Here is a 24,375-nt window from a genome sequence, read left to right on the forward strand (position 1 = left end):
TTATTCCGTGTGTAACCTCAACTTGTCAAATAATTTCGAAAAAGACATTAATTACATTCCTTAATTACTTACATTATTACATTAACATTCCAATATCTCGTAAATGATTCATAAAGTAACACCTTTCAATGTTTTTATCATAACCTAATTAAAAAAAGAGCAAAAAAATCCAGCGGAAACACTCGGAATGATTAGCTGGAATGCAAGATAAGATCGCTACCAACAAGTTATCAACGGCATGTTTTCTAGTTTGTAAGGTAATACTTTTTTTAAACGAATGCCGCGTATCGATATCGTGGAGAAAGTAAAAGTGTGCTAACGTGGAATGGGTAAAGCGAGGCCAATCGTTTTTAACTCTCCCAAGTGGCACACTTCTTATCTCGCTGCGACCACCAACACCTAAATTATTAATTATATTTATGAAAGTTATGGATGAACTAAAGAAATCCCTTGAAAGTGCAGGTCAAGAACACCTTTTAAAGTTTTATCATGAACTGGATGAGTCTCTTCGTGACATCTTCATGAGCCAGCTGGAACAAATCGATTTCAGCGAGGTAACAGAACTTTTCAAACGTGCCATAGCAACAGCCGAAGATGATGTCCAAAAGTTAGATGCAAGAATGAAACCTATTCCTGATGCTAGTTATGGATCAGAAATTAAATCAACACAAGAGGAATTAGATAAGTATAATGGTATTGGGTTGGAGGCGGTTTCGAAGGGCGAGGTAGGTGTTTTACTTATGGCTGGGGGACAAGGAACTCGCCTTGGGGTTTCGTATCCAAAAGGAATGTATTCAGTTGGATTACTTTCTAATAAAACTTTATTTCAAATTCAAGCGGAACGTATTCGCCGAGTTGAGATATTAGCCGAAAGACAAACCGGTAAAAAAGGCGTGATCACTTGGTACATAATGACGAGTAAATCAACAAAAGAACCAACCGTTAAGTTTTTAATCGATAATAATTACTTTGGGTTAAACCCCGATAACGTTGTGATATTCGAACAAGGTGTTATACCATGTTTTGATTTTAACGGTCGAATTTTCTTAGAAAATCGCCACAACATCGCCTTAGCTCCAGATGGTAATGGAGGGATTTACAAAGCTTTAGCCAAAAGTGGAGCTTTATCTGATATGGAAAAACGGGGAGTTCGTTACGTTCACGCACACAGTGTTGACAATATTTTAACAAAAGTAGCAGATCCAATCTTCATGGGTTACTGCATCTCTAAAAATGCCGATTGCGGAGCTAAAGTTGTTTGCAAAAGTACTCCAACAGAAGCTGTAGGTGTTGTTTGTCTTGTAGACGAAAAATTCCAAGTCGTCGAATACAGCGAAATCACCGAAAAGACAGCCCATCTTACCGACGACAAAGGTGATTTATTATTCAACGCAGGAAACATTTGCAACCATTTCTTCTCAACGAAATTCTTAAGAACGGTCGTCAACGAATTCGAATCACAATTAAAACTTCACGTTGCCAAGAAAAAAATCCCTCACATCAACAACAACGGCGAAATTGTAAAACCAACATCACCCAACGGTATTAAAATTGAAAAATTTGTTTTTGACATTTTCCAATTTACCGATAACTTCGTCACTTGGGAAGTACCACGTCACAAAGAATTTAGTGCTTTGAAAAATGCCGATGACGCCGGGGTTGATTGTCCATCAACAGCCCGTAAGCATTTATTCAATTTGCATAAAACGTATTTACAAAACGCAGGAGCCATCGTTGAAATTGACGAAATCGAAATTTCACCTCTTCTTTCTTACGGCGGCGAAGATTTAAACCACTTCAATGGACAAACAATCAATACTCCTTTATATTTAAAATCGAAACAAGAAGAAAACTAAAAAATTCATTTTTTTACCATTTTTTTTATCTTTTAAAACATGTCTATTATATTATAAATTTATATCAAATTGTGTATTGTAAGTTATTTTAAAAATTTATTGATTCCATTAAAAACGTTATATTATTACAACTGTTTTTTTTTTATTTTTATGATTATTGATAACGTTATCAATTGATAATGATAATGCATTGATGTCAAAATCGATAAATCAAAGTCTAAATAGATTTATTTATTGTTTCAAAACTATTTTTATAGTAACCAATTAGGATTACATCAAAAAGTGCCGTTTCATTACATGAATAAATTAATAAATAAATAAATTCTTCCTTGTATAAGATACTTTGATACAACAAATAACGCTAATATCTTTTATGAAAGTCAACATATTTTTTTACGTACAATTAAAAAGTGTAATAAAAACTATAGCATTCCGTTTAAAATAACGAAGTTCTGGTAGATCGGAAGTGACGACCATTTTGAAAATATTTTAGATCGAAAGTTCCGAATGAACAACCCAAAATTTCAAAACTGCACGAATTGTGGAACCTAAAAAGTTCTTGAGTTAGAAAAAAATAGGATTTGAAGTCAATATATTTTAGTTAATTAATAACCTTATTTTGTAATTACTTGCAGAAGACCACTTACTATTAGCAGAAAACTAGATATTGCTAGCAGGAGACAGTCTAAATATTGGTAAATACTGCTTTCATAAGACTAAATAGTGGATTTTTGATTAAAATAGTGCTTGCAGAAGACCATTCGCTGTTAGCAAAAAAGTAGATATTGCTGGCAGAACTCTAAATATTGATGGCAGAAGACTAAGTACTAATTAAAAGGCTTATCTTATTACAAACCTCGATCTTGTTAATTGTATATACCAACCCAACCCCTGCTTTAATTTCCATCTAACACTCTCAGAAAATTTTAAAATTCCTCCTCCACTCCATCTCATCCTCCAAAATCACTCCTGGATATCTTCCACCATCTTATGTTCGCACCAACCCCATGTTTCTGAAAGATATTAATGATGATTCCACAATCTTGCAAAATCAAGACTCTCGCTAACAAATAAAAGTATTCTAAAGTTTGTTCAGCAGTTTATTTTTTATCAATATCATTGATAAAAGACTTCCTGTTTATGTAATAAATTGTTACATAATTATAAGTTATAAAATATATAACAATTAGTACAAATTGTAATTAGTTAATAATTCGCACTTACACATATATTTTGAATTTGTTATTTGTGTCACAATCTTGTTATAAATTACTTGATAGGATAAATAAAGTTTTGAAAATTCAATTTGATAAAACAATAATTTATTTTATTATTATTTATATAGTAACAAGGTCACACCCTCATAAAGCCCCGTTAACTCGCGTTGTCGATTAAAAAAGGGGGCAAGAACCAATTCAAAGAAGCTTCTTTAATTAATATTGACGTATTTTTGAGAAAATTACGCTAAACCTAAACGTCGCATTTCTTTTAACAGTTCGTTACCCATCGCGGCTGGGGACTTCGTTACAATAACACCAGCCTAAAAAGAAAAATGTTAATATTTGGTATAAAAATGTGTTTTTTTACCTTTTCTAAAGCGTTGATTTTATCTTGGGCTCCACCTTTACCACCAGAAATAATAGCACCGGCGTGTCCCATTCTTCTACCAGGCGGGGCAGATAATCCAGCGATAAATGAAACAACTGGTTTTGCGTTGGGACCCTAAATTCAAATTCAAAATTTTAATTAAAAAATAATGAAATTGTTATATATTTATTACCGTATTATTTTTCATGAGATATTCAGCGGCGTTTTCTTCAGCAACGCCACCAATTTCTCCAATGAGGATGATGCCTTTTGTTTCTGGGTCATTAATGAAGACTTCCAAGCAGTCGATGAAGTCGGTTCCATTGAATGGATCGCCACCGATACCAACACAAAGAGTTTGGCCAAGTCCTACTTGGGTGGTTTGATGAACGGCTTCATAGGTTAAAGTTCCAGAACGGGAAACAACACCCACACGGCCTTTTTGATGGATATGACCCGGCATTATACCAATTTTACACTGAAATAAAAAAATAATGCTTACATAATCACTAAAATAATTTGTAATGTACATACTTGTTCTGGTGCAATAATTCCAGGACAATTAGGTCCAACAAGACGACTTTTGTTTTGTCTCAACAACTTATGTTTAACTTTGACCATATCATGCTGTGGAATGCCCTCAGTAATACAAACAATAAGGGGAATTTCTGCATCAATAGCTTCTAAAATAGCTTTAGCAGCACCTGGTGGTGGTACATAAATTACAGTTGCATCACAACCAGTAGCATCTCTAGCTTCTTTTACACTATTAAAGACGGGAAGATCGAGATGTTTCTTTCCACCTTTTCCAGGGGAAACGCCTCCAACCATATTCGTTCCATACTCAATGGCTTGTTTGCTATGGAAAGTGCCTTGTTTTCCAGTAAACCCTTGGCAAATGACTTTGGTGTTACCAGTTAACCGAAGATTGTTTCTAGTTGCATTGTAGCTATTATAACGAACTGGTTGGACATTTTTGAGAGCGCCTATAAAATTTTTGAAAGAAAATAATAGATTTAATACCAAGTTGTTAAAATTGCACTTTGTACCCTTATAAAAAAAGTACGCGTGGTAAATAATAATTTTAAGACAAGTTTTTTAATTAAACTCCTTATAAATAAATTAAGCGCATTATGTAAGTTTTTTATTTTACGATGTGGAATTTTTCATTTTGACTTACCGAATGCTCTGCTGAGTATCTTCGACGATGATGCCATTATAGGACTATCGGTGAACGTGAAGGTTGCGTTCGGTTCGTATCAGTTTTAGTCGTCGACCCGAAGTACAAATATTTTTTCCTCTTTATCTCTACTCCACGGCGGGGAGTATGTACTATTACTCGTACCACACCGTACAATCGATAGTGTCCAGGTCAGGTGGTTAGAAAACCAGCCATACCAGCTCGCACAGCGCGACAACAGCTGGTCAAAATTAATTCTTAAAGGTTGATTCACATTGTACACCCTTTTCCGGATGCACTTTATAAATAACTATATTTGACCTTCATGTTACTTAAGCGACATCCACAAAAAATATCTATTTTTAAATTTTAATTAAAAAAAATTATAATTTGATTCAACTCATTTTAAAGTTTTTTATCATAAATATTAATTTATTTATTTTAAATATTAATAAGGATTAATAGCATTACTATAACCGTTGTTTTTGAAAGATCTACATCATTTTTTAATTGCCAACGACGAAATGCTTTTGTGGTTGTCTATTTAAAAAATTTAAAAAGAAAAATTTAGAAAGTATTACATTACATTACATAGAATACCCAACAATACTAAACCCAACAAGTTGAGGTGTGCTTTTAATCGGCAGTGCCCAGTAAAAACACCCATTAGAACTTTTATGCTACTACGGGCAAGTCCTAAAATATTTCCGGGTTTGACAGTGGTGATGTTAATAAACACCTTAGCATGTCTCATTCCAGGAGAACTGATTCACAGTAGGCGAAGTCTCTCTTCAGCCCACAGTCCAATCCTATATTTGGCCATCGCAAATGATACACCAACTGCTGGTTCCGGTCCCACAAACGCTTCAGCGCTGCCATCTCGTGCTAGCTTATCTGCCGCTTCATTGCCAGCAACACCAGAGTGACCCGGGACCCAGATCAGAGAGACTCTGTTATCACAACACAGTGTGTTTAATGTTCTCTTACAATCATTAACCAGAGCCGACACCGTTTTCACGGCTTGCAGCGCCTGGAGAGCGGCTTGACTGTCTGAGAAAATTCGTACTGTCATGTTCTTCACCCCTCTTTCAAGAAGGATTTTAGCACCCATGTCAATAGCAAATACTTCCGCCTGGAAAACAGTACAGTACGTACCCAGGCTGTAAGCTTGCTTAATTCAAGATGTCTGGCAGTATACTCCTGCTCCTACCCCTTCAGGCGTTTTTGATCCATCTGTGTACAAGCAAATGTCTGCCCGAACCAGAGAATTTTCATTTTCGATCCAGGACTGCCGCTCAGGCAGTACAATCTGGTATCGAGCGTTAATCACTGATAGTGATACCGCCAAATCTGACGGCATTGATAGCACAGTATCAGTGCTTATAATGTCTTCCGCAGCCCATTGGTAGGACATGTCGGAACAGTTTTGAGCATATTGCTTAAATCTGTAAATGGTTGTTCTAGCCACTTTCTCTATATGCAAATGCAGAGGAGATAGGCCAAGCAGAACCTCCATTGCTAGAGTTGGCGTTGTGCCTATCGCACAAGAGATTACCAATCCAGCTACTCGTTGAATTCGTGAAAGTTTACTGATAACTGAAGTCTGTCGGACTTTCCTATACCAGGCTGCTGCTCCGTATGTGATCATAGGTCTAACCACAGTCACATAGAGCCAGTACAGTCTTTCAGGGGTAAGACCCCAATTTTTCTAGCTTTGTGCAAAACTCCCTGCAAATGTCCATTCCATGACAGGGTTTTGTCTAGGATTACTCCTAGATATTTGACTTCCTTTGAGAAAGAAATTTCTTCACCTTGGATAGTTGGGCGGATTAGTCCATCCAACTTTCGCTTCCTGGTGAAAATTTAGAAAGTATAGTTTTTAACAAAATCTGAATCTTCCTTTAATAACGAATGTTGGAAAACGCCCAATTCTATCATACCTGATACTATTATCATTATTAAAGCTTATACTATTCATCTATACCATTTTGCATCTCTTTTTTAAAGTATCAAGTATCGGAATTTCTCTATGTAGAAAATGTTTTCTCTCGCATTATACATTTTTAGACTGTGGTGCTGCAATTAATTCCATTTCGACCTAAAACTAAACTTAAAACAAAATAAGATTTTGCAAAGGAAATATAAAAAAATTTTTTTCTTTAATGAATAATTTATTTAAATAAATCTCGAATAAAAATAAAAAATATTGGTTTACATTAAATGTAGTACACGCGCATCTTATAAGTTTTTGGTGTTCTTAAAACTCCTAAAAGGAACATAAGTCACATATTTTATTCCAAAATTTACAGTAAAGATGTACAAAAAAAAGTTTCGTTTTTTTATACCATATGTATTGCACAATTTTCTGATCAAAAAATTTATGGATAAAATAGACGAAGTTTTCATACAATTTATGATTTGTCGATAAAATGTAATGTAATTTGTTTGTAATGCGTCATTTAGTTCATTTACGAAATAGACGAGTCTTAAAATATCACAATGATCACGATTTCCTAATTTCGCCTAGTAAAGTTTTGTTTTTTTAAATGTTTTAAGGCGCATTTAGCTGCCGTACACTTGGCGATACGATAATTTCTGCCGATTCCTTTGAAAATACCTTTTCCAAAGACTTCAACCGTCACGCGCACTCTTCTTCCATCGACTAATTTTTCTGGAGTTCCGAATTTCGCTGTTTCGGGTTCCAACTCCAGTAATTCCCTAATAGGCGACTTTGGAACTTTATCGCTAAACTGTTCGATTTCATTTTTCATCATTTGATAGTAAACTTGCCAAACAGCGTCGAGCGATCTACCGGAATCTAAATAAATCGCGCCAGCAATCGATTCAAAAACGTCGCCTAAAGCTTTAGGTACTTCTACATCTTCGACTTCTTCGCATTCATGTTCGGCTAATAAATATAATTCTTCGGCTAACGCGTGCCCACTTTCTTCTTGTAATCGAACGAATCTTTCAACTACTTGGTGTAAACCAGGCGATAAATGTCGAAAGTATTTATGAAATCCATGTCGCACCGCTAAAGACGCAAATATAGTATTATTGACTAAAGCTGAACGTAAATCTGTTAACGCTCCGGGGGAATGCATTCTGCTGTCTTCATACAAATGTCTAGTGATTAAATAATCTAAAACGGCGTCTCCCAAAAACTCCAATCTTTGATAACAGTCGGTCAATGTATTGCTGGAGTAAGAAGCGTGTGTTAACGCTTGTAATAAATAAGCCCTATCTCGAAACTGATAACCAATATTCTCTTCAAATTTAGCATAACCATCCAAAAGAATATCCAATTCCCCTTCCGGATCCGGAACATGTCGTAACAAGGGTGATTTAGGATTTTCTAATTTTCCATAGCTGCCATCTTGCAAACGAGGTAAAACTCTTATCCCTAACCACGCCATAAATAAAAGTGCTCCGTGTGGACCACATTCAATTAAATAGGCTCCAATTAACGCTTCAACACAATCTGCAATACTTTTATCGGGAATGCTATGTTGTGTTACTAAATTATATGGAATAGTCCCTGGCAAATCGATAAGTTCGCCTAATTTTTGTATTTGAAATGTGGTATCAATAATTTCTTGTGGCCTATTCGAATGTATCACTCCTGAATTTAATAAAGCTTCTTCTAATTCTCTAGGTACGTAAAAACACGGTGGCAACCAATTGTCATGAGGATCAAATTTCGTCGCTATCATACACTCACCAAGATTTTTTCTTTTCCCCAATCGATACAAATTTAAATTACTAACTTGTTTCGATCGTAAATGACTTAATTTACCTTCATGTACGTTCTCGTATTTTGAATATAAATAATCAGTGATTGCGTATTTTAAAAATGAATCTCCAATCGTTTCTAAGCGTTCCAAATTGATTCCGTCGTTTGCGTTCGACATCGTTAAAGCTTGTAAAATAACACTCGGACTTGGACCTGGATGATCCTCTAGCGACGGTTGAAGATCAAAACTAAACGGTAATTTCATATTTAAACACTGTATTTTATCGTTGAATATTTTATCCCCAGTTCCTGAATTATACTCCGGGCAAAGATCTTTTATAAGAACGTTATTATCTAAGGCAATTTGACTTTTTTCAGAATTTGCAATGTTGGCCTTCTTGAAATTTGATTCTTTTCTTATATAAATTCCGGAATTAAAAATGGTTTCAACGTTTCGATTGCAAGCTTCTAAAAATTCTTCTTTTAGTACGGTCATACTGTCATCTGTAACCATATTGTAATTTTCCCAAGAATCAGTTACTCGTAACAAATGGCTGTCATCATCGTGTTGGACGCCAGTATCAACAGCTTCAGCTATATTATCACCCATAAATTCAATGTGTAACCCTCCAAATTCTGAGCTAGATTCGTCCTCGGAATAACATTCATCTGAATCAGAAAAATCGTCATACGTTTCCGGTAGCCAACTTGTTGGTGATGCATATCTAACCATCGCGTCATTTGCAATTTGAATATCAATCATATCATTTGACCAAGTACCAATTTCCAAATTCCAATCTTTTTCATCTTCCTCCTCTTCGCCATTTTGGATTTCTTCGATAATTTCGACGGATTCATCTTCGACGATTTCCGTGATTTTTTCTCGAGTGGCTGATGAATGTCGTGAATGCTTTTCTTGGAGTGCGTTATCTTGAGGTTTCTTTTTTAGTACTTCTAAAAGACTCCATCCAAAATTTAGCGTTGGCCATTTGAAGTCTTGCGGCAAATTTTTTTCGCCTAAATTCATTTCGTGGGCGACGGTCAATCGGATTTGATCTGCTAACAACAACGCGTTTATTCGATACAAAATACAAGGTAAACAAACTGCTTTTCTCCATAACGAAGCGGGAAATGGATGAACCGCACATAATTCAGGTACTAAAATTTGTTTTTGCTCCAAATTTTCGCGCTTTGCTCGTTTAGTTTCTTCACTACTGGTCGGTAACGCAACGCCTTTTCTATTCACGTATCTTGGGGTTAAAAAATTTAATCGTGCTGAGGTGTGATCGACGTCGAGTAAGTGTTGTTGAAGATTTTGTATTTTAATGTTATATTTTCGATTGTAATATTCGTCGAATGTTGCGTACTCCGAGCCGGGAAACGCCGATTTTGGATTCAAATTTGTACAAATTTCCGCTACGTAAAAATATTGGGGTTGATCGCGATTTCTGTACCAAGGCATCACGACAGCATCCTTGTATTTACATGGTTCAAACTTGTAGTTGACGCGTTCTTCATCCGATATTGATTGTGGTAATATGTTACGATTATCATATATTAAGTCGATGAAATCCCAATCGATTTTTGTTGTATTATTAACTAAAAAAATTAAAAAAATAAATTAAATTATACCTATTAAGTTAAGTACCTGTAATCGTAGGGGCGATTAAATAGGAACTGTCGGCTTTTTCCGGTTCGAATAACATTAGGTATCGTTGAAGTCGTAAAACGCTAGTGAAAGTATAATTTAAAAATTCCCTTATCTTATGGATTTTGTCGTCGTCAAGCGATTCGTTTGATGTGCACAATTCTAAACTAATACTAACTTCCCCAGATCGCGTGAAAATTGGAAAAGGACAAATCTGTTTAAAAAAGTCGGTTATTATTGCAAAAATTGTTTAGAATAAAGTTATATTTACCTGAGGAATAGGTTTGCAAGTTAAAATACCGAAACCTTGCGGTGATTCTTCAGGTGGATAAATTTTGCGTCCTCTGGTATTTTGTTCTTCAGGTAAAGGACATGTTAACGTCATAATTATTCTATAAAAGTAAACTGGTTGATTTGGAATGGGATGACATGCTAATAAAGCGTTTGAGACACGTTTGTAATAGTATTGCCTCCGTTTAGTGGTTCCAGGTCGTTGTTCAACGTTTTCATTAACTAACTCTTCGTCGGAAGGTTCTAAAGGAAAATGATTCCAATCGTCTTCGCTGGCTTTAAAATTTTCTTTTCCGACCGGTTGCAACATGTCGTCTAATTCTCCCGCTTGATGAAGTAATTTGCAGGTATATAAAGCGGCTATTCGTTTGGCTAAAAGGCAATTGACGACTGGTGGGGAAGAAACCGTTTGTTTCACGGGAGAATTAATCGGAAGTCGTAAGGTACAAACGTAAAGATTTCCTTCTTTCTTAATATTCCAAAGTGGTGTTAACCGTGTAAATGTATCGCTTGGTAATTTGGCACAATATTTATTAACTAATTGAATGGCAGTAGCTAAGGTAACATTAGGCGATCCAACTTGAGGTAACGGCTGATATGGTAAAATAGCCCCGTTATAACGATTAGCTTCAGCCTTCTCTTTCGCATCCGGTTCCAAACTATACGCCCTCCTCAACAGCGTTTTCTCCACCTCCATGTATTCGCCCAATTTCTCCACAAACTCCTCCGAATCATTCTCGTTTACCACCAATAAATAATAAGCATCCGGCAATCTCGCCCTAGCTTTACTTTGAAGGTAACTGTGAAATGTATTCGGCAAATCGAAACGAACCACCAAGTTACATTTCGGTAAATCACAGCCTTGTTCCAACACGGAAGTCGCTATCATTATGTTACACTCGTGTGCTCGATATTTTTTTAACACTTCTTCTTGTCTTCGATGTTCTAATTCAGCCTCACGTGGTTCTCTACTTGGATCCGTTATTTTATCTACCGAGTATAATGTTGATACCCAATAATAATCTGGGTGCTGTTGACTCATCGTCTTAAATTAAAAAAAAAAAATTATATAATTATAATTTATTTAGTACGTCAAAATTATTTTTTAATTTATTATTATTAATTTAATAGATATTCCGTGATTGCTTGGGACTCAATTCATGTAGGATGCATTGAGGTTATCAAGGATTTTTGGACTACTTCCAAGAATGTTTAAAAGATTATGAAACTTAGTTCTTGGGGGTTTCAAGAATTATGTAGTGTCTTAGGGTGTGTCCAAACATAGAGCGCGGCGTGTTTCACATATGCTGTGCAAATATTCTTTGGTATGTCCAAATTGGCGCGCGACAGATACCTTTACAGGATTTTGAAAGTTTTCAAAGACTGTCTAAGGGTGTGTCCACACATTATCCTGCGGCAGAATTGTGTCCTGCGAACGCAGCGTAAGAAAGAAGATTCTGAATGTTACCAAAGACTGCCTAAAAGTTTAATTATTATGCGGCGATCCATTTGATTGAAATCTATGGAAGAAATAATCTCGGCCGACTTCGAAGACGTCGGCCGCCCCGAGTATCATGAACAATATTTAGGAATCGGAGCATGTTATAAAAAAACTTTTAGAACAAAAGTTGTAGCAAATCTTATTCTTAACAATATTGCAATACAAAAATATGAAAATTTGACGAATTCGTTGGTTTTTTAAGCTGTTATGGTAACACTAGGGAAACGGAGCATACTACTAAAAAACTTTTTAAGCAAAAGTTGTAGATAATTTTATTCTTAACAATATTGCTCTCTTGTACTTTTGCTCTCAGATGCGTCAATATCGAGAAAAATACGAAAATATGAAAATTTGATGAATTTGTTACTTTTTAAGCTATTATAGTAACACTAGGGAAACGGAGCATATTACAAGAAAACTTTTGGAACGAAAGTTATAGCAAATTTTATTCCTAACAATATTGCTCTCTTGCACTTTTGCTGTCATGTGCGTCAATATCGAGAAAAATACAAAAATATGAAAATTTGACGAATTTGTTGCTTTTTTAAGCTGTTATGGTAACACCAGGGAAACGGAGCATACTACTAAAAAACTTTTTAAGCAAAAGTTGTAGATAATTTTATTCTTAACAATATTGCTCTCTTGTACTTTTGCTCTCAGATGCGTCAATATCGAGAAAAATACGAAAATATGAAAATTTGATGAATTTGTTGCTTTTTAAGCTATTATAGTAACACTAGGGAAACGGAGCATACTACTAGAAAACTTTTTGAGCAAAAGTTGTAGATAATTTTATTCTTAACAATATTGCTCTCTTGCACTTTTGCTCTCAGATGCACCAATATCGAGAAAAATACGAAAATATGAAAATTTGGTGAATTTATTACTTTTTTAAGCTGTTATGGTAACACTATGGAAACGGAGCATACTACTAGAAAACTTTTTAAGCAAAAGTTGTAGATAATTTCATTCTTAACAATATTGCACTCTTGCACTTTTGCTCTCAGATGCGTCAATATCGAGCAAAATACAAAAATATGAAAATTTGACGAATTCGTTGCTTTTTTAAGCTGTTATGGTAACACTAGGGAAACGGAACATACTACTAAAAAACTTTTTAAGCAAAAGTTGTAGATAATTTCATTCTTAACAATATTGCACTCTTGCACTTTTGCTCTCAGATGCGTCAATATCGAGAAAAATACAAAAATATGAAAATTTGACGAATTCGTTGCTTTTTTAAGCTGTTATGGTAACACTAGGGAAACGGAGCATACTACTAAAAAACTTTTTAAGCAAAAGTTGTAGATAATTTCATTCTTAACAATATTGCACTCTTGCACTTTTGCTCTCAGATGCGTCAATATCGAGAAAAATACAAAAATATGAAAATTTGACGAATTCGTTGCTTTTTTAAGCTGTTAAGGTAACACTAGGGAAACGGAGCATACTACTAAAAAACTTTTTAAGCAAAAGTTGTAGATAATTTCATTCTTAACAATATTGCACTCTTGCACTTTTGCTCTCAGATGCGTCAATATCGAGAAAAATACAAAAATATGAAAATTTGACGAATTCGTTGCTTTTTTAAGCTGTTATGGTAACACTAGGGAAACGGAGCATACTACTAAAAAACTTTTTAAGCAAAAGTTGTAGATAATTTTATTCTTAACAATATTGCTCTCTTGCACTTTTGCTCTCAGATGCGTCAATATCGAGAAAAATACAAAAATATGAAAATTTGGTGAATTTATTCCTTTTTTAAGCTGTTATGGTAACACTATGGAATCGGAGCATGTTATAAAAAAACTTTTAGAACAAAAGTTGTAGCAAATCTTATTCTTAACAATATTGCTCTCTTTCACTTTTGCTCTCAGATGTGTCAATATCGAGAAAAATACGAAAATTAGATGAATGCGTAGTTTTCTATGTTGTTAATAGCAACTCCCGGGGTTCTGAGTATATTAGATTTTTTTTTATAGTTTTATAATCCACCAATATCTAGATCTAGTAGTCGCAGTATCTAGTTTTCCACAATCTCTCAACAGATTTTTCACTCCATCATCTTATATTAGATGTAGAAACTAAGACAATGTGATACTGCGTTCTTTCAGAAAAGGATAGTTAATGGATAACAAAAAAAATCAATTGAGGTTCCTTATATTTGTTGATGAATGAGCTATAAAGTTAGTGAGGGAAAAAATTAAAACACCATGATTGCCAATTTGTTAGTAATAAAATCACAACTAATAAAATTCACTTTATTAAGTTTATTCCATTGTTTTAGAATGGTTCAAAAAAAACAGAATTACGACTGTTAGAAGTCGTAAAATTGTTATTAACAAATTAAATGTTGAGATTGCTAAAAGATAATTTTTTACTTACCGAAAGTAACATGAATAAAACTTTAGCAGTCATGCGGTTGTGTACAAAAACTAAAGCGCATAAATTATCGTCACTTTGTTGGCGATGCATCATTAATCGTTTAGGTCCTCTATGATTTTTTCTTCCCGTTCCTTTGCCCAATTGTGGAACATCTGTAGGGGTTGTATCGCTAAGAGTAGGAGGTTCAGGTGGTTTTTCGTAATTAGCGGGTTTAAATTCTTTAATAACTTCTAAGAAACGTAAAACTTTCGGACTGGAATGTTTTGCGATTTTTTCCTTTTCCTCAAGATCGCCAAATTCCGAGTCGCAGTAAGCCCTAATTTCTAGCATAACAGTAAATATCATACACAAAAGGAGATAGTGTCTCTCGTAAGGAACTTTAACCTTCAATTTTTCTATTAAAGATATAGTGTTTAAAGCAGCTTGATCGACGGCCCATGGTCCAAGATCTTCGAGTATTTTTAAAGTATCGTTTAAAAATTCAAGCGGTTGTAGCTTTGGGTCGGGAACTTTTAAGAATTCTTCTAAAAGTTCGTCTGAATAAATTTCACTTGGATCGTAACGGTGTTCGGCAAGAAATTCTTTAGCGTTTAATATGATATGTCGAAGTTTGTCGCATAACGGGGTAGGAAGCATTAAGGCGCATTCAACAACGTGCTCTTTTGGCCTACAGCAAAGTCGCAACAACGTAACAACCTCGCTTGATGTGTCAACAGACGAACGAAGAAGTTTTTCGAGGCGTTGCATCTCAGCTTCTAACAATACTGGACGTAATTCGGTACTGAGTAAACCCGCTACTAAGCCTAATACGCGCGGACGATCGTCAATATCCAATTCATCATATTTAATCATCAATTTTTCTACTAATTGTTGCCTAGAACCGTGTAGACAATCATCTATGACTAGCAAAACTAAATTTGACAAACTCAAACTTCCGTTTAATATCAGTTCAATGCAGATATCTGCTGTTAATACTATAACAGAATACTTAGATAATAAATCATCCCATTCTAAGTTATCTATTGAGAGTACACTAGTAACAGTAAGGTCAGTAAGTAATCTAACTTGTGTGGTCATGATTGAAATATTCTCTGAATCTAATATAAAAAGAGCTCGTTTACCACGATGCGAACGCATACACCACGAATATTCTTGTACTAATTTAACAGCAATAAACGTTTTCGCTTCTCCAGTACTAGAACATACGATGGTGTTATTTCTTTTAATCGAATCAAGCAACTCCACTTGATATTCTCGCGGAGTAAAAGTGTGAGTATACACATTATCCAATATGTGATACGCCATTCTTTTTAATCTTTACTATATATTATTTTACATATCACAAAAGTATTTCGTTAAATAGTCTAATAGATGATTCTTAATTCTTAATCGAATTTTAAACTTTCTTTGTAGAGGTTATGTTTCGTATGTACTTTGTTGTGCATTTCGGCGAAGATTTTTTTAATAACACTATACTTAACTAAACAGTTTACGATAACTCCTTTTTAACTAATATAGTTAACTAATAAGTAATATAGTAAACTCTTTGAATTCACTAAAAGTAGTCGTAACTCGACGTTTTTATATACAGTACAACCATAGAATATCTAGACATGACACTGATGTCAATTCCCGCGAGCCACATTTTTGACCTTGATTTAAATTCCGCCATCTTTAAGAAAGAACCCCAAATCTAACTCCGCTTCTAAAACATGGCGTTGTCGCAAAATCGGAGTTTTGGCGGGAACCCCTCAGTGTCCTTTCTGGCTATTCTGTGGTAATGACCTACCTGTCATTTTAAAAATGTAGATGGCGCTGCGTATCAAAACAAATCTTTCAAAAAAAATTGAATTCAATTAACTTTTTAATAATCAAATAATGATGAGTAATAATAATTAAAATTGATTAGATTTGCTTAAATCTGTTTATTGTAATATAATAATTGTAAATTAAAATCGTAATTTGTTGAAATGTAGATGGCGGAACGTGTCACAACATAGATAGTCCCCCATAATTGTGGTAGGGGGTTAGGTGCTCCACAAATTTTTAATAAATTTGGTGTGAAACTAAAAAGTAATAATTCTAACGCACAAAATAATATTCAAATGCCAGCAATAATAACGATAGTGAGTCAAAAACGTAGCCACACCGAAGGACAACCGACGACTGTAGTAGGTGTTCTTCTGTTATGAACGTAAATTTTAGGTTAGCTGTCAAAAAAATATATCAAAGTGTACAACGTTAACAAAATCAAGTATGTGATAAACTTTACTCATATTGTGTATTTTTAGGTGTAGAAATGGCCGTGCCAGGTAACAATCAAAGGGAAAGCTGTTGTGTTAGAGTTTTCAAATGGATCCCAGTCTTATTTATACTATCCATAGTCTTCTGGTCTTATTATGCCTATATTATCCAACTATGTATACGTAAGATTTAAATTTATACACTATCTCCTAAGCTTTTTTAAAACATTTTTTATTTAGTTACTATTGAGGATGTCCCTAAACAAATTATATACATATTTGTTTATCATTGCATCTATGCTATGTTTTTATGGGCATATTGGCAGACTGTTTTAACTCCAAGCGGACGAGTACCCGATAAAGTATGTAAAAGTCTTGTATTATTAGAGATGTAACAGAAAATGATAATCACTTTAGCTTAATTAATTAAATTTTAATGAATGTGGCCAAGATTTCAGAGTAATTTTAGAAATGGGCATATCTGTGAATACTATAAGTCTGAGTCTAGGACATTATCATGGGAAAATATGCTAATATTGGAAAATCCTATAAGGAATTATATTGGTGCCAGACCCTATTAAAACCCTAATACAGTGATTTCAACTTATAATGAACCCTCACAGACAGAGATACAGTACCACTCAAAATTATGTGATAATTTGGTTTTTCCTACATAACTTTTTTGAAACTTTATGAAATCAGATAACTTTTTCAATGTATTTTACATGACTTGTGTAGAAGAATCCGTTTCAACTTTGAGTTCGATGTCAACAAAAATAAATCATAACTAAAGAAATATCAACATAACAATCGCGTACAGCAATCAGCCATGTAAAGCAACTTAGTACTTGGTTGGGTTTCAGCATCTAATGCTATAATGAGAGTTTAGTAACATTTTATGGTAACATTATATTTACACATTTATATTTAGTAACATTAATTGGTAACATTGGGTCATTAATTTTTTTGTGTTTTGACAATTTTTAATTGTCAATTCAAATTTCATACATACCTATTTCCCTACATTGTCAAAATTTATCAAAATCAACAAAATCAGTTTTCTTATTAGAGTATTGTGTCATTCAAGCTTGTGTGTTTTTCTTATGTTTTGGAATCTAGAGTTTTATTTTTAGTCCAATACATTCATTTTTGGCTACTTGTGGAATATTTTATTATTTATTTATATTATATATTTTTTTAAAGAATTAGCGAAGAATACGCTTCATAGAAGGCAGCTAGGAAGAAGTCTGAATCTAGGACACTATCATGGGAAACTCCAGAGAAAAGTGGAAAATCCTCTAAGGAATTATATTGATGCCAGACCCTATTAAAACCCTAATACAGTGATTTCAACTTATAATGAACCCTCAGACCATGCTATTATAACCAATGTACAGGGTGGGCAAATTTGGGTGTTATTATAGGCTATCTCAGAAACTATAAGGGATACGAAAAAAGTAGGTGCCATGTCCCGGTCTCTTTTTTCGAGACTAATTCAATCCCGCAAACATCAAACCTCTATCTTCTTTTGTTTTTAAGTTATAGCCAAAAAGTCAAATTTTCGTGATTTCAAAAAATGCTCATATTTCGTTTATTTTTCAAATTATAGGAATGGGATTGATACGTTCTTAAGACACTTTTTTAAGTGGAATATACTGCCGTTGAAAAGTTTTAAATATACTTGATGATTTTTGAGATATAACACAAAGTTGTGTTTTTTTAAATACAAACTATACTCGATTATGATGTTAAAGAAAAGAGCATATTTTTAGCTTTCCAATGATGTATCGCACGCATAATGTTTCTGCGGAAAATAAGCGTTAATTTTCAATTCGAAAATAGTAAGCGCTAATGTTCAAAATTTTGATTATAGTAGGCGGGTCCGGACAGTAAATACTACCTAGTGGCTATAATATATGGTTTTGCACGAATATGACAGAATAAAGTTGGTTTTGTACCATTATTCAGGATAAGTTGGTTTTGTACCAACGAATAAAAACTTTGAATAGTTAATTTAAATTTCTCAGCATCTTATCCCTGACTTTGTTCACCAATAAAAAATGATTAGCATTTAAAGTTTGTTTATTAAAAATACAAGAAATGTATTAATTAATGAATAATTAAATATGGACAACTTCAGGAACTAAAGAGTCATAAACTGTCATCTTCTTCTACTCAACTTACTGGTTGTAAGATTAGAACAGTTCGGTATCAATGAATGAAATCTTCGGTAGTATATTCCCAGTTTTCCCCAAACATAAGATGTAGAAGTTTTTTGATATCAGCAATCTTTTCTTTTGAAATTGGGTGAGATAGAGGAAAATTAGGAATCATAAACTGGGAGCGGACTTTCCATTGAAACACCGTTTGAATGGGGATATGAAGACTTATGTATCATCTTCAAAGCGGACTCCAATATATTCTATATTTAATTTTATCGTTTTCTTTAAAGATAATGCGGAACTTCTTAAACGGGAAACTCGTTTCGCAAAATTTATGAATGAAATGACAAGTAAACTCACGTTGCTATAGTAACTAAGTAGTATTTAGCGTTTTCCTCGCCTACTATAATTAAAAATTTGAATTTTAATCTTTAATATTTTAAAAATTGAAAAATAACGCTTATTTTCCGCAGAAACATCATGCGGGCGATACATCATATATTCTACTCAAAAAAGTGTCTTAAGAATGCATTAACCCCATTTCTCTAATTTGAAAAATAAATGAAATACGAGCATTTTTTGAAATCACTAAAATTTGACTTTTTGGCTATAACTTAAAAACAAAAGAAGATAGAGATTTGGTCTTTACGGGATTGGATTAGTCTCGGAAAAAGAGACCGGGACATGGCACCTACTTTTTTTGTATCTCTTATAGTTTCTGAGATAGCCTATAATAACACCCAAATTTGCCCACCCTGTACACTAAAACTGGAGATAACTTTTTTGAAACTGTATGAAATCAGACCATAGCTTTTCTAATGTATTTCACATGACTTGTGTAGAAGAATCCGTTTCAACTTTGAGTTCGATGTCAAAATAAATCATAACTAAAGAAATATCAACATAACAATCGCGTACAGCAATCAGCCATGTAAAGCAACTTAGTACTTGGTTGGGTTTCAGCATCTAATGCTATAATGAGAGTTTAGTAACATTTTATGGTAATATTATATTTACACATTTATATTTAGTAACATTAATTGGTAACATTGGGTCATTAATTTTTTTGTGTTTTGACAATTTTTAATTGTCAATTCAAATTTCATACATACACTCGTGATCTTTTTAAATGAAAAGTAAAGAAGGATGGCTAGCTCGGAGTCGGGGACGCTCGGGTTGGTTTATTTTGAGACCCGGGGCGAGACTAACGGTCGGAGCGACAGAAACGGGTAAAGCAAGTAGAAAATGAGTAATTTAAAATTGTCACTACGGGATTTTTAAATAGGTTTATTGTAAATGCAACCAGTTAAATATTGGATTAAATGAATACATTATTTAATGTATTATGTTTTGTTAAAAAATGAATTTTGGAAAACAAATAAAATTATTCCTAATTTAAATCAATTTCATGATGAAAACATATTAAAATATAAATACTGAAAAAATATTAATAACTTAATTTAGATAATTTTCGAACAATTGATTTGATTGCATTGATTGTGCGCAGTTAATTGTTTCTATTAATGGTAAACCTCCTTGTCAATACAAGAATACATTAATTTCATAAATAAGTTTTATGATGATAATAGAGGACCATTCACCAGTAAACGGTGAATCTGAAACCATAAAATCCAATTTGAAGTCGAAAAGAAGCACTTTCTTCCCCTTTTGCTTTTGAGAATAATTTACCTTATATAGCCCAAATTAGACCAACTCAAAAAAATGCTATTTAAATAAATCGTTAACAATTAAAACGTTGTATCGTTTAAAATCTTGTAAATCAGTTTACAGCGGCTCAAAATCAATTAAAATATAGTAAAATCATTTAGAAACTATCTAAAATGGTTGAAGATCAATCTTCTATACTCACGTAAAATCATCTGCAGAAGCTTAATATTTAGTAAAATCATTTAAGATCAGTTAAAATCATCCAAAACCGACTTAAAATCACACAAAAATTTTCAAAAAACAGTTTAAAACGGTATAATGCCACCTGGAATTTAAAATGACTTAAAACTGTTGAAATTGAGTTTAAAATTGGTACACATTATTTAATCAGTTTAAAATGGTTGAGAATCAATTGAAATCGTTTAAAATCAACTTGAACCATTCAAAATTCTCTAAAATCTTGTAGGACCACTACGGCCACTCAGACCAGTCAAAATCATCTAAAACAAGCTTAGAATCATCCAAAAATGTTCAAAAAATAGTTCAAAACGGTATAACATCATCTGGAATCATCTAAACTCACCTAAGATTGTTGAAAATCAATCTAAAATGGCGTGAAATTGCTGAATCGATTTAAACTGGTTGAAAATTATCTGAAATGTTTTAAAACCTTGCAAAATCTTCTAGGAACACATAAAATTAGCTGCAACCACTTAAAATCTAGTAAACTCATTTAAAATTAGTTAAGATAATCCAAAATTGTCTTCAAGTCATCTAAAAATGTTCAAAATAAGGATTAAATGATTAAAATAGTAATTAATCAGTATTAATATCTTAATATATTATCATCATGAAATTGATTTAAATTAGCAACAATAATTGAAACTGCACAATCAATACAATCGAATCAATTGTTCGAAAATCATCTAAATTAAGTTTTACTGTAATAATATTATTATTTAATATTTTTTCTGTATTTATATTTTAATAGTTATCATCATAAAATTGATTTAAATTAGGAACAATTTTTATTTGTTTTCCAAAAATCATTTTTTAATAAAACATAATACATTAAATAATTTATTATGCTATTTTCGATAATTTAATCGAATATTTTGCTGGTTTCTATTACAATAAACCTATTTAAAAATCACGTAGTGACAAATTCTAAATTACTCCTTCTCTACCTGCTTTGGCCGTCGTGATTACTCCGGCCCCTTAGCCTTGCGCCGGGTTTCAAAGTAAACCATCCCGACCGTCCCCGACTGTAATAGGTACTCACGAGTGTACCTATTTCCCTACATTGTCAAAATTTATCAAAATCAACAAAATTAGTTTTCTTATTAGAGTATTGTGTCATTCAAGCTTGTGTGTTTTTCTTATGTTTTGGAATCTAGAGTTTTATTTTTAGTCCAATACATTCATTTTTGGCTACTTGTGCAATATTTTATTATTTATTTATATTATATATTTTTTTTAAGAATTAGCGAAGAATACGCTTCAAAGAAAGCAGCTATTACTCCGGAACTACTACGAATTTCGCATTAATATTTTAGTATCGCATTCTTAAGACGTTTAAGAACAATTTTGTGAGAAAAAAATTGTTGAGTTTTTTCGAAGGTTCTAAATATATTTTTTGTTTAGCTAATATTAGCGAATTTTTGTATCCCTGCGATATTGATTTTCATCTGTTCAGTGAGTATCCCAGACCTCTTTGATGTTGTCCATTGTTAGGTTGCATTAAAAGCAAATCATTCTTCACCTATCCTGCTTTTATAAACTTCAATAAATATCGTTCCCCACCTTCATAAATTTAGAAAGTATCCATGTTGCATTTCAACAGCAACCTAACTAATTCTTTGTTTTTCCTTGCCTCACTTAAATATTGTCTTTGAAATCTTTCAATATTGTTCTCTACGAAACTCTCATGGTTATACTTAACCAGTAAATATCCCTCAGTAAGGATCAAATCTCTCTTTGAAAGCATGGATTTTAAATTACGAGTATTAAGAATAATTTTTTTATCTGTTACATCTCTAATTATGTTTTTTTATATAATACAATATGATTGAAATTATTTTTATGTACTATTTTTTTAATATGTAGTTTAGATTATCTGAAGTTGAGTATGACAGAATTCTACAAGCGGAAAATGAAGAGACACAAAGATTAATGTTAGAAGATTTCTCTCGCAATTTGCCGAATTTGAATCGTACCGTTAGTGGTTCTGTGCGTTATTGCGAAAAATGTCGCCTTGTAAAGCCCGACAGGACGCATCATTGCTCCGTTTGCGGTCGGTGCATATTGAAAATGGACCATCACTGCCCTTGGGTTAACAATTGTATTGGTTTCACTAACTATAAATTTTTCGTACTGTTTTTGGGATATGCTCTCATTTATTGCATCTACGTCGCTCTTACTTCTGTACAATATTTCATTAAATTTTGGCATGTAAGTTAATAAATAATTTTTTTTAATAATTTTTTATGTATAACTTGTTTTATAGGGTACATTAGAAGGTACGGGAAGATTTCATATTCTTTTCCTGTTTTTTGTCGCATTAATGTTTGCGATAAGTTTAGTATCGTTATTTTGTTATCATTGTTATTTGGTTCTTCAAAATCGGACAACGTTAGGTAAATTAAGTTATTTTAGTTAGTTTTTTATTAATTTTTAATTTATTTTCAGAGGCTTTTAGAGCGCCGATTTTTCAAACAGGTCCTGACAAGCAAGGTTTCGATTTAGGGAAATATAATAATTTCCGTGAAATTTTTGGGGTGAAACCAAAGTTATGGATATTACCTATTCCAACAAGGTGAGTTAAAATAAATGTTTTTTTACACTAAAAAACTTAAAAGGTTTTTGAGCAAAAATTTTTTGGTGGTATTTTTGTTATAAACTTTTTTATAGTTTGGGCGATGGTGTGGCATATCCAACTCACTTGCAACACCAATCACACATGTATCATTCTATGGAAAGCACACAGACCAGGTCAGACTGATGGCACTAAAAATATATTAAGTTTTAATAAATAAATAATCAAAGTAATTAGTTATAAAGTATTAAATTGTGCCGTTGGCCTCTGCGTTCAAAACAAAAAACACACCATTTATTTCTTTTTATAAAAACAATTTTCATCTTACCTTTTTTACTATCAACGCAAATTGGTAGTAAAAGTCGAGTTTTTCTCAACATTTTTTTACGTAAATGTGAACTTTTTATTATGGACTTTTTTGAGGAAAACGCAGAACCAGAGTGAATCACTCGATGTGATAAACACTTTGTATTTATTAATTTTTTTCGAACTAAGATAAGTAAGTTCTTTTATTATAAAATAAAAATAAAAAAAAATTAAAATACAAGGTGATTTAAAAGATCAAACTCAAAAATATGTTTTTTTAATTCCCGAAATTATATAACATAATAAACAATTCATCTTGTATTTTAACACGAAACAAAGTGGTTTCTATATGCAATAATAATTTTAATGAAATCAGTAGGAGCCTATTTAAGAAGCTCGCGCTATTTATCACTTTTTGTACATAACATAAATACCATTTGATTGTAAGATATAATTGAGTGATTTTCAAACTGATTATTATTCCAAATAAATTTAATTTTATTAATTTTTTGCTTTTTTGTATTCATCTACAAAAAAAATCCTAAAATATCCTGACCTAAACGTGCAACGGTAAGTAAAAGAAAAAGCATGGAAGAAGCGTAAAGGCCTCCGATGAATAATTGTAACGTTTTAACTCCCTTTTTTATACTAATTATGACGTAACGCTTTATAATAGACCTTTCTGTGTGCTAATTCCGTATTAATTATTTGTTATTAAATAATTCAGCTTCTTTTCTTTTTTGTTAATTAGCTTGGGTAGCGGATACATATTTCCTCGCCGAAAATACGGGGATGACACAGAACAGTTAATTTCTACCACTCCATATTTCCTTTGGGATGATGAAGAAGAACAATTAATGACTGGAAATCACGATAGTAGTCCCAGCCCCGACCTCGGAATGGGGGACCCATAATCAAATTTTCTTCCACGTTAGTTATTAAACAAGTTTTTTCCTATTTTCTAAACTCTAGTCTGAATTTAATTAAAAAACCGATCTAT

General features: G+C 33.0%; 4 protein-coding genes across 7 annotated transcripts; 2 read left to right on the plus strand and 2 right to left on the minus strand.

Moving 5' to 3' along the window:
• LOC111414939 (UDP-N-acetylglucosamine pyrophosphorylase mmy) lies at positions 1-1,987 on the plus strand. The gene has a single exon (XM_023046411.2). It carries the CDS (start codon positions 420-422, stop codon positions 1,854-1,856), a length of 1,437 nt encoding a protein of 478 aa, XP_022902179.1. The 5' UTR covers positions 1-419; the 3' UTR covers positions 1,857-1,987.
• A 1,169-nt stretch (positions 1,988-3,156) lies between these two features.
• On the minus strand, positions 3,157-4,830 carry LOC111414949 (Succinyl-coenzyme A synthetase alpha subunit 1). Its single transcript, XM_023046420.2, has 5 exons — positions 4,624-4,830; positions 3,978-4,429; positions 3,637-3,921; positions 3,444-3,578; positions 3,157-3,396 (listed from the first exon to the last, which is right to left on the minus strand). The coding sequence occupies exons 1-5, from the start codon at positions 4,658-4,660 to the stop codon at positions 3,316-3,318; spliced, it is 990 nt and encodes a 329-aa protein (XP_022902188.1). The 5' UTR covers positions 4,661-4,830; the 3' UTR covers positions 3,157-3,315.
• A 2,214-nt stretch (positions 4,831-7,044) lies between these two features.
• On the minus strand, positions 7,045-15,764 carry LOC111414849 (Endoribonuclease Dcr-1). Its single transcript, XM_023046304.2, has 4 exons — positions 14,182-15,764; positions 10,276-11,340; positions 10,005-10,218; positions 7,045-9,955 (listed from the first exon to the last, which is right to left on the minus strand). The coding sequence occupies exons 1-4, from the start codon at positions 15,484-15,486 to the stop codon at positions 7,137-7,139; spliced, it is 5,403 nt and encodes a 1,800-aa protein (XP_022902072.1). The 5' UTR covers positions 15,487-15,764; the 3' UTR covers positions 7,045-7,136.
• Positions 15,765-16,187: 423 nt separating this feature from the next.
• Positions 16,188-24,375, plus strand: LOC111414901 (palmitoyltransferase ZDHHC2). Of its 4 annotated transcripts, none has more exons than XM_071198504.1 (7): positions 16,188-16,352; positions 16,473-16,607; positions 16,665-16,786; positions 22,361-22,705; positions 22,761-22,890; positions 22,943-23,069; positions 24,127-24,375. In XM_071198504.1, exons 2-7 carry the CDS (start codon positions 16,481-16,483, stop codon positions 24,287-24,289), a joined length of 1,014 nt encoding a protein of 337 aa, XP_071054605.1. In that variant the 5' UTR covers positions 16,188-16,352; positions 16,473-16,480; the 3' UTR covers positions 24,290-24,375. The 4 variants fall into 4 exon arrangements, with proteins under 4 accessions (XP_071054605.1, XP_022902142.1, XP_022902148.1 ...); XM_023046374.2 differs by having other exon boundaries at positions 16,245-16,414; XM_023046380.2 differs by lacking the exon at positions 24,127-24,375 and adding an exon at positions 23,165-23,344 and having other exon boundaries at positions 16,245-16,414.

This window comes from Onthophagus taurus, chromosome 8 (genome assembly GCF_036711975.1).
Source record: "Onthophagus taurus isolate NC chromosome 8, IU_Otau_3.0, whole genome shotgun sequence".
NCBI classification, from domain to species: Eukaryota; Metazoa; Arthropoda; class Insecta; order Coleoptera; family Scarabaeidae; genus Onthophagus; species Onthophagus taurus.